The 13,231-nt window shown below is 36.8% G+C and overlaps 1 protein-coding gene across 1 annotated transcript in view; it reads left to right on the top strand.

Moving 5' to 3' along the window:
• Positions 1-11,178, top strand: part of WDR49 (WD repeat domain 49) — a 194,173-nt gene extending 182,995 nt beyond the window's left edge. The window contains exon 17 of the mRNA XM_023737952.1: positions 11,027-11,178. Within this exon, the coding sequence (XP_023593720.1) occupies positions 11,027-11,172 (146 nt within the window). The 3' untranslated portion in view covers positions 11,173-11,178. The remainder of the gene's footprint in view (positions 1-11,026) is intronic.
• Positions 11,179-13,231: the final 2,053 nt, after the last annotated feature.

Below are 13,231 nucleotides of genomic sequence, written 5' to 3'. Positions count from 1 at the left end.
AGGGTCTATTGTATGTTTTTTCTAGTAGTTATCTTTATAATCATAACCAAACCAAAAAACCCCAAACCAGTTGCCATCATGTTGATTCTGACTCATGGTAACCCCATGTGTTGTAGAGTAGAACTCCTCCTCAGGGTTTTCAAGGCTGTGACCTTTTGGAAGCAGAGAGCCAGGTCTGTGGGGGGCCTCTGCATGAGTTTGAACCGCCAACCTTTCAGTTAGTTGCTCAGCACTAACCATTTGTGCTGTCCAGGTGCTCCAGTTTTAATCATAGAGACCCTATAGCACAGAGTAGGACTGCCCCACAGGGTTTCCAAGAAGTGCCTGGTGGATTCAAACTGTGAACCTTTTGGTTAGCAGCCATAGCTACGCCACCAGGGTTTTAATCATAGGCTTCTATAATTTCCCTAGTTTTTTATTTCTTTAGGACAGTAACTATTAGATCCATGCTATGAGTGATGATAAAATCAATGTGTTTCCTCAGTCCCCTTCCCCTCTTCCATCACACAATATTATCCAGTATTATGATCTTTCTTTGTGCTTACTTTCATTTTGCTAAATTTGCTTCTACTGCAGTTACTTGACTTGTCAGGTTTTTTGTTTGTTTGTTTGTTTTAAATTGTGCTTTAGGTGAAAGTTTACAGCTCAAGTTAATTTCTCATTCCAAAATTTATACACATTTTGTTTTCTGACATTGGTTGTAATCCCCATAATGTGACAGCACGTTCCTCCTTCCCCATTTCCCTGTGTCCGTTTGTCTGGTTCCTGTCCCTTCCTGCCTTCTTGTCTCGCTTTTGGATAGAAGTTGCCCGTTTGTTCTCATATATTTGATTGAACTAAGAAGTACATTCCTTACTTGTGTTATTTTTTGGTTTATAGGCCTGTCTAATCTTTGTCTGAAAAGTGAGCTCAGAAATGGTTTCAGTTCCGCATTAGCAGAGTGTCTGGGGGCCATAGTTTTGGGGGTTCTTCTAGTCTCTGTTAGACCAGTAAGTATGATCTTTTTTTCATGAACTTAAATTCTGTTCTACATTTTTCTCCCACTCTGTCCAGAACTCTCTGTTGTGATCCCTGTCAGAGCAGTCCTTGGTGGTAGCCAGGCACCATCTAGTTCTTCTGGTCTCACGCCGGTGGAGTCTCTGGTTCATATGGTCCTTTAGTCTTTTGGGCTAATATTTATTCCCTTGTGTCTTTGGTCTTCTTCATTCTCCTTTGCTCTGGATGGGATGGGACTAACAGATGTATCTTAGATGGCTGCTCACAAGCTTTTAAGATCCCGGAAACTACTCACCAAAGTGGGATGTAGAACATTTTATGAACTATGTTATACCTAGATGTCCCCAGAGACTGTGATCCCTAGGCCCCAGTCCCAGCTACTCCACCTCTCAAAGTGTTTGGATGTGTCTAGGAAACTTCTATGCTTTTGCTTTGGTCCAGTTATGCTGACTTCCTCTATATTACATGTTGTTCTTTTCCTTCACCGAAGTTGACACTTGTTTACTATCTAGTTAGTGATTTCTTCTCCCTCTCCCTCCCTCCCCTCAAAGAATGCTTTTTTTCTGTGTGTAAACTTTTTCTTGAGTTCTTATAATAGTGGTTTCATACAATATTTGTCCTTTTGTGGCTGATCTATTTCACTCAGCATAATGCTCTCCAGATTCATCCATATTGTGAGATGTTTTGTGGATTCATCATTGTTCTTTATCGTTGCGTAGTATTCCATTTTGTTTATTCATTCATCTGTTGATGGGCATTTAGGTTGTTTCCACATTTTTGCGATTGTGAATAGCGCTGCAACGAACATGGGTATGCATATGACTATTCGTGTGACAGCTCTTATTTCTCTCAGGTATATTCCTAAGAGTGGGACTGCTGGATTATATGGTATTTTAGAAGCATCATATCATTGTCCATAGTGGTTGTATCATTTTACACTCCTATCAGCATTGCATAAGAGTTCCAATCTCCCCACAACCTCTTCAACATTTGTTATTTTGTGTTTTTTTGGATTAGTGCTAGTATTGTTGGGGTGAGATGATATCTCAATGTAGTTTTGACTTGCATTTCTCTAATGGCTAATGATCGCGAGCATTTCCTCAGGTGTCTGTTAGTTACCTTTGGTGAAGTGTCTGTTCATATCCTCTGCCTGTTTTTTAATCGAATTATTTGTCTTTTTGTTGTTGAGGTGTTGCAGTATCTTGCAGATTTTATAGATTAGACCCTTGTCAGATATGTCATAGCCAAAATTTTTTTCCCAGTCTGTGGGTTTTCTTTTTACTCTTTTGGTGAAGTCTTTTGATGAACATATAAGTGTTTAATTTTTAGGAGCTCCCAGGTGTTTGTGCATTGTTAGTTACGGTTTTTAAACCTATTTATGCTATGTATTAGGGCCTGTAGCATTGTCTCTATTTTTTCTTCCATGAACTTTATCATTTAGATTTTATATTTAGGTCTTTGATTCATTCTGATTTCGTTTTGGTGTATGGTGTGAAGTATGGAATCTTTTTCTTTTTTTTACAGATGGACATCCAGTTATGCCAGCACCATTTGTTAAGGAGACTGTCATTTCCCCATTTAATGAACTTTGGCCCTTCATCAAATATCAGCTGCTCATGGATGGATTTACGTCTGGGTTCTCAATTCTGTTCCATTGGTCTATGTGTCTGTTGTTGTACCAGTACCAAGCTGTTTTGACTACTGTGGCTGTATAATTAGTCCTAAAATCAGATAGTGCGAGGCCTCCCACTTTGTTCTTCTTCTTCAGTAATGCTTTACTTATCTGGGGCCTCTTCCCTTTCCGTATAAAGGTCATGATTTTTTTCTCCATCTCATTAAAGAATGCTGTTGGCATTTGAATCAGGATTGCATGGTATCTGTAGATTGCTTTGAGTGGAACTGACATTTTTACAATGTTGAGTCTTCCTATCCATGGGCATAGTATGTTTTTCCACTATGTATGTCTCTTTTGGTGTCTTACAGTAGTGTTTTGTAGTTTTCTTTGTATAGGTCTTTTATGTCCCTGGTTAGATTTATTCCTAAGTACTTTATCTTCTTGGGGGCTATTGTAAATAGTATTGATTTGGTGATTTCCTTTTTGAAGATTTCTTTGTTGGTGTAGAGGAATCCTGATTTTTGTATGTTAACCTTGTATCTTGCTACTTTACTGAAATTTTCTGTTAGTTCCAGTAGCTTTCTTGTAGAATCTTTGGAGTTTTCTGAGTATAAGGTCATATCATCTGCGAGTAGGAATAGTTTTATCTCTTACCAATTTGGATGCCCTTTATTTCTTTTTCTTGCCTTATTTCTCTAGTTAGGACTTTTATCACAATGGTGAATAAGAGTGGTGGTAAAGGGTATCCTTGTCTGATTCCCGTTCTCAAGGGGAATGCTTTCAATCTCTCTCCTTTTTGAATGATGTTGTCTGTTGGCTTTGTATAAATATCCTTTATTATGTTAAGGAATGTCCCTTCTATTCCTGTTTTGCTGAGAGTTTTTTTCAGGAATGGGTGTTGGACTTTGTCAAATGCCTTTTCTGTGTCAGTTGATGAGATCATGTGGTTCTTTTCTTTTGTTGAATTTGTGTGGTGGTCTATGTTGTTTTTCTAACATTGAATCATCCCTGCATATCTAGTATGAATCCCTCTTGGTCATGATGTATTATTTTTTTGATATGCTGTTGAATTCTATTGGCTGGAATTTTGTTGAGAATTTTTGCATCTATGTTCATGAGGGATGTTGGTCTGAAGTTTTCTCTTTTTGTGGTGTCCTTGCCTATAGGGTCACTATGAGTCAGAATTGAGTTGACAGCAATGAGTTCAATGGGTTGCCTGGCTTTGGTATCAGGGTTATACTGGCCTAATAGAATGAGTTCAGGAGTATGCCTTCCTTTTCTATGCTCTAAAATAACTTTAATAGTGTTGGTGTTAGCTCTTCTCTGAAAGTTGAGTAGAATTTTCCAGTGAAGCTGTCCAGGCCAGGGCTTTTTGTTGTTGGGAATTTTTTTTTTTTAATCTCTTCAATCTTTTCTTTTGTTATAAATCAGTTTAATTTTTATACCTCAGTTTATGTTAGTTTAGGTAGGTAGTGTGTTTCTTGAAATTTGTCCATTTCCTGTAGGTTTTCAAATTTGTTGGAGTATAATTTTTCATAGTTTTCTGTTATGATCCTTTTTATTTCAGTTGGGGTCTATTGTGATATCACCAGCCTCTTTTCTTATTTGGGTTGTTTGCTTCCTCTCCTGTTTTTCTTTTGTCAGTTTGGCCACTGGTTTGTTGATTTTGTTGATCTTTTCAAAGAACCAACTTTTAGTCTTGTTAACTCTTTCAATTGTTTTTCTATTATGTATTTCACTTATTTCTGCTGTAATCTTTATTATTTCTTTCTTATGATGCCTTAGGGCTTATTTTGCTGCTCTCTATTTGTTCAAGTGTAAGGTTAATGTTTTGCTTTTGGCCCTTTCTTCTTTTTTGATGTGTGCATTTAATGCTATAAATTGACCTCTAAGCACTGCTATTGCTGTGTCCTAAAGGTTTTGGTAAGATGTGTTTTCATTCTCATTTGCTTCTATGAATCTTTATATTCCATCTTTGATTTCTTCTATTATCCAGTAGTTTTTAAGCAAGGTGTTGTTAAGTTTCCATGTATTTGATTTTTTTTTCCTTGCTGTTTCTCTTACTGATTTCTACTTTTGTGGCATTATTATCAGAGAAGATGCTTTCTATTATTTTGATGTTTTGGATTTTGTTAAGGCTTGCTTTGTGACCTAAAATATGGTCTATTCTGGAGAATGCTCCATGTACGTTGGAAAAGAATGTATACTTTGCTACTTTTGGGTGGAATGTTCTGCATGTATCTACGAGGTTGAGTTGGCTGATTGTCACATGTAGATCTTCTGTATGTTTATTGAGTTTCTTTCTAGATGCTCTGTCCTTCACTGAAAATAGTGTGTTGAAGCCTCCTACTATTATTGTGGAACTGTCTATTTCTCTTTTCAATGCTGTTAGCATTTGTTTTATGCATTTTGGAGCCCTGTCATTGGGTGTATATGTATTTATTATGGTTATGTCGTCCTGATGTAGTGACCCTTTAATCATTATATAGTGTCCTTTCTTATCCTTTATAGTGGATTTTGCTTTAAAGTGTATTTTAGTGGAGATTAATATTGCCACTCCTGATCTAGTTTGGATGCTGTTTGCTTGATGTATTTTTTTTCCATCCCTTGAGTTTTAGTTTATGTCTTTGTGTCTAAGGTGTGTCTCTTGTAGACAACATATAGATGGATTGTGTTGTTTTATCCATTCTGTCACTCTCTGTCTTTTTACTGGTGCATTTAGGCCGTTGACATTCAGTGTAATTATTGATAAGTATGAGTTTACTGCTATTATTTCAATGGTTTTTTTTGTTAGTGGTGTTGACAGTTGCTTTGTTCTGCTTAATTTTCTGTGCTAAGTTCTTTTTATGTATTTTCTTCTCATCTCTTTCATTATTGTTGATTTTGTGTTTGCTGAGTCTTTATGTTTTTCTTGTTTTTTATTTTGATGGGTAGATTTGTTAGCTTCCTTTGTGGTTACCTTAAAATTTACCTTTATTTTTCTAAATTTAAACCAGTCTTTTTTTTCTTGATATCACCTTGACTTCTTCTCCATGTGAAAGTTCTATGACTACACCATTTGTTCCTTCTTTTTTGTTTCCATGTTGTTGTTGTTTACATATTGACTTCTCTAGTTCCCTATATTCAATCTTTTAGCTTTGATTTATTTTTGTGAATTCTCTATCTGGGTTGATAACTAGTTGATTAGTCCTATGCTCTAATTGTGGATTGTTGTCTGATATTGTTGGTTCTCTAACTGGAGGACTCCTTTTAATATTTCTTATAATTTTGGTCTGGTTTTTACAAACTTCCTTAATTTCTGTTTATCTGGAAATGACCTAATTTTGCCATCGTATTTGAGAGACAATTTTGCTGAACAATTCTTGGCTGGCAATTTTATTCCTTCAGGGCTTTATATATGTCATCCCATTACCTTCTTGTCTGCATGGTTCCTGCTGAGTAATCTGAGCTTAGTCTTATTGGTTCCCCTTTGTAGGTGACTTTTTGTTTATCCCTTGCCACTCTCAGGACTCTTTCTTTGTCTTTGGTTTTGAAAAATTTGATTACGATATGTCTTGGTGACTTTCTTTTGAGGTCTGTCCTGTATGGGGTTCATTGATCTTTTTGACAGATATCTTCTCATCTTTCATGATATTAGGGAAGTTTTCTGCCAGCAATTCTTCAACATTTCTCTTTGTATTTTCCATTATGCCCCCGTTCTGGTGCTCCGATCACTCGTAGGTTTTTCCTTTTGATAGTATCCCACATAATCCTTAGGCTTTCTTCATTCTTTTGATTCTTTTTTTCTAATTTTACCTCAAACAAATTGGTGTCAAGGAGTTTATTTTCAATCTCAGTAATTCTGACTTCCATTGTCAAAAGTCTGCTCCTATGACCTACTATTGAGTTGTTTAATTCTGAAATTTTATTGTTAATCTTTTGGATTTCTAGTTGCTGTCTCTGTATGGTTCCTACCAGCAGCCTGTTTATTTTGTTGTTTTGTTCTTTTATTGTTTTCCCGAATTCTTCTATTGCTTTGTCTGTGTGTTCCTTGGATTGGCCTGAGTTTTGCAAGATCTTCTTCCTGATCTCTTAGAGAGCTCTATATATTTGTCTTTTGAATTCTTTATCAGGTAGTTCCATTGCCTTATCTTCCTCCAGAAGGTTTTCTGGTTCTTTATTTTGGTCACTTGCTGGAGGAATCTTGTCCTGCTTCTTTATGTGATTTGATATTGCTGTTGTCTCTGAGGCATCAAAAAGTTATTATATTTATTTATGGTATTTTTGTGTACTGTGTCCTGTATTTTTGTTTTTATACGTCCAAGTAGTCTGGGCGTGTGTGCTACTCTGGTTGTTGACATCACTGAAGCTCTCACCTTCCATCTCTAGGTGGTCAGAGAAACTACTAAATGTGTAAGCCCAGGAGTCTTCACTGTTCTTGCAGGAGTTCAGTCATTTGGGATGCAGGTGTCTAGACTGTCAGTCACTGAGTGTGTGGTGTGGACACTGTCACCTACAGTCCTACATGGGCAGGGGTAAGTAGGGGTGTTCGGAGCAGACAAGCCTCTGGTTGCCGTGGGGGGCTATGTGTGGGGCAAGTCAGGATGCTGTCATTTACCCCTGGGTCCTTGGATGGAGGCAGTGTTCCTGTCCACTAAAGTGCACTGTGGGCGGGGAGCAGGGTAGTGCACCCGGTACTTGGGTGCCCAGTGCCATTGACTGGAGGGATTGAGAGATGTCATTAATTCTCAGGCCCCTGTTGTGGGTGGCCAGATGGAGTAGATGGTACCACCGGCCCTCAGGCCCCTGGTGTGGGTGGTTGAGGCCCCTTCTTAGGGGGTGAGACAATGTCGAATGTACAAATCTGCAGCTCCCACTTGGCTGTTGCAGGTGAAATGGGTTTCAGGTGGATGCCCTGCCTGTTTTGGGCTAATGAGGGTGTGCAGTGTTAGATCAGCCCACAAGGCACTGAAGCGGGGGTGAAGGGCAGATGTGAAAGGCACTGCAAGTCTGTGGACCCCCTATGCCAGCGACTGGGTGAAGGGGCAGGTGCCAATGGACCTGCCATGAGTTTCTGGCTTAGGGGCCATGGTGTTGTTGAAGGCCGGGAGTGGTGTCGGAGTGGAGTGGGGGATCGGTGAGGGAAGGGGATTCTCCTCAGTCGTGGAGCTCTGGTGTGGGGAGTGGCTATGGTGTCAGTGCACGCAGTGGGTTGGGAGCTTGTACTTAACTTTTGCAGGTCTAGTGTCACTCCTGTTTGGTTCTGGAGGTGCGTGCAGATTCACTGATGTTTGGCTGCAGCAGATGGGGTGGGTTTCACCTTGCGATGTTGCTGCTTGCTTCAGCCTGTGTGTGCTGTGTAGAGTCAGCTAGCACGACGCTGGCTATCCCACTATCCACAGTTCTTCATTTCCTGTTTTTAAATTGTCTCTCCTTCCGCCTGCCACTCAGTTGGATTCTTCATCTTTGTACTTGATGATTAGTGTTCCTAGACTGTTAGATATATATTTGATTCACTTGTTTTTTCAGGTCTTTGTTGTAAGATCAATGACATGAAGCATCTGACTATTCCATCGTCTTGGCCCTGCATCTCCGACTTGGCTGTTTTAAGTGGTATCTTTTGTCTCTTAGCTCTTACTGATTTATCAGGAATGAAACTTCTTTCTCCCTTCCTTTCCCTATTTTTGTTTTCGTATATTTCTACATTGTCAGGCACATGGTGGTTACCTTCTATTCTGTTATCCTAAACTTCACATTGTTTTCACCTTAGTTCTACATTTAAATATATTCAGTGCTGTCCACAATATTTTTTCCAAATTTTCCTCAGTCGTTTCTCAGTTTATCTACTAATAATTTCCTCAAAAAGGACTCTTAGTAACAGAGTCCCTGAATTCTCTAGATGTTGAAAACTATTTGTACTTTTAAAATTTTAGGGACAGTTTATATACTGTCACTAGCTTGTATGTTGTTTTTAAAATTATCTTGTAGGTGTTCTACTATCTTCCGGTACTGATCATTGCTATCTAATGCAAAATAGATATTTTTCTCCTTTTAAGTGACTTGGTCATTTTATCTGGCTGCCAAATGATTCTCTCCTTATTTTAATAACTTTACTAGAATATTCCTTAGTTTTGACTATTCTGAGTCAAATATCCCTGGTATAGAGTGTGTCCTTTCAGTATATAAGTTGTCTTTTATTGGAAAAAGGTTATATTAAATGTTACTTTTAAAATTTTTTCTGATTTAGTTTTCTTTCTTAAGGATTCACTCTGATTATATTTTGTTGGATCCTATCTTTTGTCTGTCTTCAATATCTATCATTTTCCACTCTAATTCATTCTATTTTTAAAATTTTTATCTTTTTAAATTGCTTTTCTCATTTCTATACTTCTGTGTTTCCTACTGTGTTATTATACAGTCTATTCTCTTTTGTGATATTGTTTTCTATTTTCTCCTGAGTTCTGCCAGCTCATATTTCATCACTTCTTGTTGTGTCTCCATCTCTTCCCTGAGTTCTTTCACTTCTACTTTATGATCTGTTGTCATAGAGGTAATTGTTTTTGTAAGATTTTAAATTTCATTTATGGAAAAATGCTTGGTAACAATATTCATCTGCTGATGGCAACATTTTTTCTGTTGGTGGTCCATGTATTGATAAGTTTTGCTACTCTTTTCTACTGTTTGTTTTTTGGCTTATAATATCTTTGTGTCCGTGCTGTGTAAGTTCCTTTGTTTCTTCTTTTTAATTACTATTAATGATGCATTGTTTTTTCTTAAGCCTGAAATTTGCAGTAGGTCTCTGGGTAAGAGCTTGGGATGGGGAATCAGGGTGGCCTTCGATATTTAATAACCCACAGGGCAGACTGCTTTTTGCAAAATTGGCTCATGTATGTGATAATTTATGTAGCCCAGCTTTATCTGTTTCTTTGAGCTAAATCAGGCATGGAGAGCTTCTGCTTCCATCTCTGTTCACCTTGTACTGCAGGGTGAGCCCCTCGCCTTCAGTAAGTGTCTTTTTGCTAGAACTTTCTGACCACTCTATATACTTACCATTTCTATTATGTAATGTTGTCCAGTCTCAGCTGTTTGGCTACCTTTCTTCATATTTTGTAGGCTACTGATTACATCTATCTTGGAGATTTGCGGAATGTGGAATTCGTTTGCAGCATTATTTCCCCCCATATTCCTGATTATTTTTGTATATTTTCCAGAAGAAAAAGAGGAAAGATGTGGATTTATGCACATTGTACTGAAAGTGGAAAATTTGTTTGTTTTCCCTAATACAAATTTACAAAGGGGCCACTAAACTGGGAGTTGCCCAGCTTTTATTTAGGTTTCTTTTTTTCACATTCCTTGGCATGACATTTAAGGTCCTCCTCAGTTCAGCTCCAACCTCTCATTCCACTTCACTCATCTTTATGTATCTTATATTTCTGTTAAATTGTTCTATTCAGAGTTACCTGAATAGTGGCTCTTGTTTTTCCATACTTTTATTCACTTTGTTTCCTCGACTTGACTTTTTTTTCCCCTCCATCAATCTTTGCCCCATCTCCAAGGTCCTTATTATCAATTAAAATCCGATCTGGACTCCAAGGGCTTTCTCAAGTAGGCCTAATTCTTAAAGCTTTTCTTCTGATCCCTGTGTATTGTAAGTTATCTGTTTGTGTGTGTAAGCACATTTTACATTTGTTCATATTCTCTTAGAACTGTATCCTATTGAATATGATATTTTGGTTACTTGGCTACTGGTCCCTCTTTCTACCAGTTGGAAGAGAGCCGGTGACTTAGTCCCATTTATGCCTGAGCACAGAACATTATGCATAATATACATTCAATAAACATTTGTTGAAATAGCAAAATTAAGCAGAAGGCCAAAATTATTTTCTTGAATGCATGGCACAATTTCTTCCTACGTCTCATTGATTCACAATATAACCACTCATGGGGATAATTTGGCTCGGTTTTTTTTGGTTTCTTAATCCACAGATCCCTGCAGATCAAGTATCTTATGAAGATGTGATTGCAGATGTACTTATTTAGTCATGCAGACAGTCAAACTGTGTTTTGATTATTTTAATTGTCTTATTTCAATACAGAATAATCTACTCTTGGCTTTTTATGAATTCTTGATAGCTGTTAAGTCGATTAAAAAATAAAAACTCAAGCTTCTTTAGTCCCCTACTCTCAACTAGTGTTTCTCTATCATAATATAAGTGAATGAATAAAACAAATTCTTTTAAAATTTAACTTGTAAATTTAAATTGAAGTTAAAGGAATGGCAAGATCTTAGAGAAAATTTCCCCTCATACACAATTGGTTGTAGAAACATACAGATTTTTAGATAAAATAAAACTTAAGAATTTTTCCCCATTATTTGACTTAATTTGGTCTCTTATCAAATATAATTTACATGCCATTTTCTTCATCATTTTGTAGCTTTGAAAGCTGTATTTGATGAGAAAAACCTGTTCCCCAAAGAAATTCTGGATCATGAACGAAGAGCCAAGCAATTATGTCAGGAAACAAGTGGTGAAGTGAAGATAAAAAGAAATAAGAAGCAATTACAACTGAAAGAAAAATAAATATTTCATTGTCAATAAAGTGCACATATAAAATGTAAAAAAAAGAATCAAGAATTCTGCCTCTATCTTTTACTTTATTTCTGAACTTTAGGAAGTTTAGTTTTCAGACAATATTTTACGCTGTTTTTATCCATCACCTTTCACTTCCTCTGTATTTTTAATAAAAGAAAGATCTGATTAAAGAGAGGGCAATATCAACTAGTATAATCTATTCTCAAATGTTTTCAAATAAAAACTTATAATTCAAAACTAAGCATTCTAAGCAGTTTTATTTCTAGTTGCTTCTATAGCCAAACATTTTTCATTCAATTTTCATCGTAAAACTTGCAGTGAAATTTTTTGATCCACAAACTTGAGTATGAAAACGATTCCCATTTATTTACACTTTCTAGTTTTTTAAAAAATATTTAATTGTAAAATCAGCAATTAGAGTTTGTTTTATTAATATTTTTGACTATTCTTTGAAGTATTTATTGGGAAATTACTGAATATAGTCCCCTTCCATACTTTGTTATACTGTACTTTAAAATCGAGTGGCATGGGACAACCAAACAGGTAATAGACTTGAAACAAAAAATCAAAGGGTTTGGGACTATATAAAAGACCCATTCTAAGTGGAAGATCAAGTAGGGAAAATTCAACTCTTAAAACCTGCTGCCCTCATTTTTGAACCATTTTCTTTAAAAACATCACCATCCACCAGGCAACCAATATTCTGAAGCCATGTTATTTTTGTGTCCTGTAGAAAATAATTAACAAATTAATTCATGTAACTTTAGTTACTTACTGTATATTTGTATGTTTAAGAGTTCTTTCAAGAATATTTGTGTTTTAATAAGAGTGTTGTAACAACATATGCTAGTTGTGCTTGTAGCTAGAAAAGAATTAACAATACATGAGGAAATACTCTGTCTAAAGATTGAGAAAGTTCATCTTATTTAAACCTCCCAGTAGTAGTGTGAGATAAATATGATTGAATCTATTTTAAAGTGAAAATCTGAGATTTGAATCTGTTAGCAAAGTTGGGATTGGAGCCCAGTCTGTTTTACTCCAAAACCCATGGATTTTGCTTTTCACTATTCTGTTTAATTCCTTATTAGTATACATTCAATGGAATGGATTCTAAAAATAGAATTTCTGACATTTGTGGGGCAAATAGATTGGGTTTGTGGCAAGAGTGGAGGAAATTGTTTTCAGAAGACAGCTACTTAGCCCATCTACATTTAAGTTCATCCCAAATCAGGCATTGTGACTTCTATGCCTATTGCTTTTCTTTCTCAGTGAATGACAATCGCATATGAGAAAGAGATAAGAGAAAAGTATATTTGGAAGAATAAATCAACAATTGCTAGAGAATGTAACCACACTGGTAAAGGCCCTGGAAACAAGGTTCAAGAGGAACAAGTAAAGGAATGGGGAGGTTTGGTCCGAGAGAGAGAATTGATGGGAGATTCTAATTATCCTCAAATATTTCAGTGCTATAATGAAGAAAAAGGGAATAGAAACAGAAGACCGATCCTAAGAATAGCTTCCTAGTAACTGTTAAAACATGAAAAGGTTTTTCACTTCCCTTCCCATCTTTGCTTTCCATCCTGGGGCAGACAGTTGGCAGCAGGCCACCAGCATGCCAATGATGGGGAGACGAGGAGCTGAGTGAAGCTCGCCAGAGATGTGCCTACCATACCCAAGAGTACTGTGGGGCAGGGGGCAGTTAGTAGGGGTGGACAGTATTAGAGGGTGGGAAGGCAGAGGGGGTGAATGGAGGAGATGGCCGACATGGTTGGGAAAGTGGTTACACTGAACAAGTAAGTATTAAATAAGTAAATGAAGAAATTAGTAAATATAGTGAGGATAAGGAGAGTCTGATCTCTCAGTATTAGAAAAAAAAGAAAAACCCAGACTTAAGATTAGAATTGGAGATATAAGTATGAACTAGCTCAGGGTTTTTGATACATAGAAGTAAAAGTAAGTGTCTGTAGGGGTGTGTGTGTGTATAGACATACATAGAATTCTTAGCTCTTTCTATTGAGAGTATTAAACCAGTATTAATTTTTTGATT

This window comes from Trichechus manatus, unplaced genomic scaffold, assembly GCF_000243295.1.
Source record: "Trichechus manatus latirostris isolate Lorelei unplaced genomic scaffold, TriManLat1.0 scaffold00110, whole genome shotgun sequence".
NCBI classification, from domain to species: domain Eukaryota; kingdom Metazoa; phylum Chordata; class Mammalia; order Sirenia; family Trichechidae; genus Trichechus; species Trichechus manatus.
Note: the sequence above shows the minus strand (reverse complement) of the source record. Positions and strands in the feature narration are given on the sequence as shown.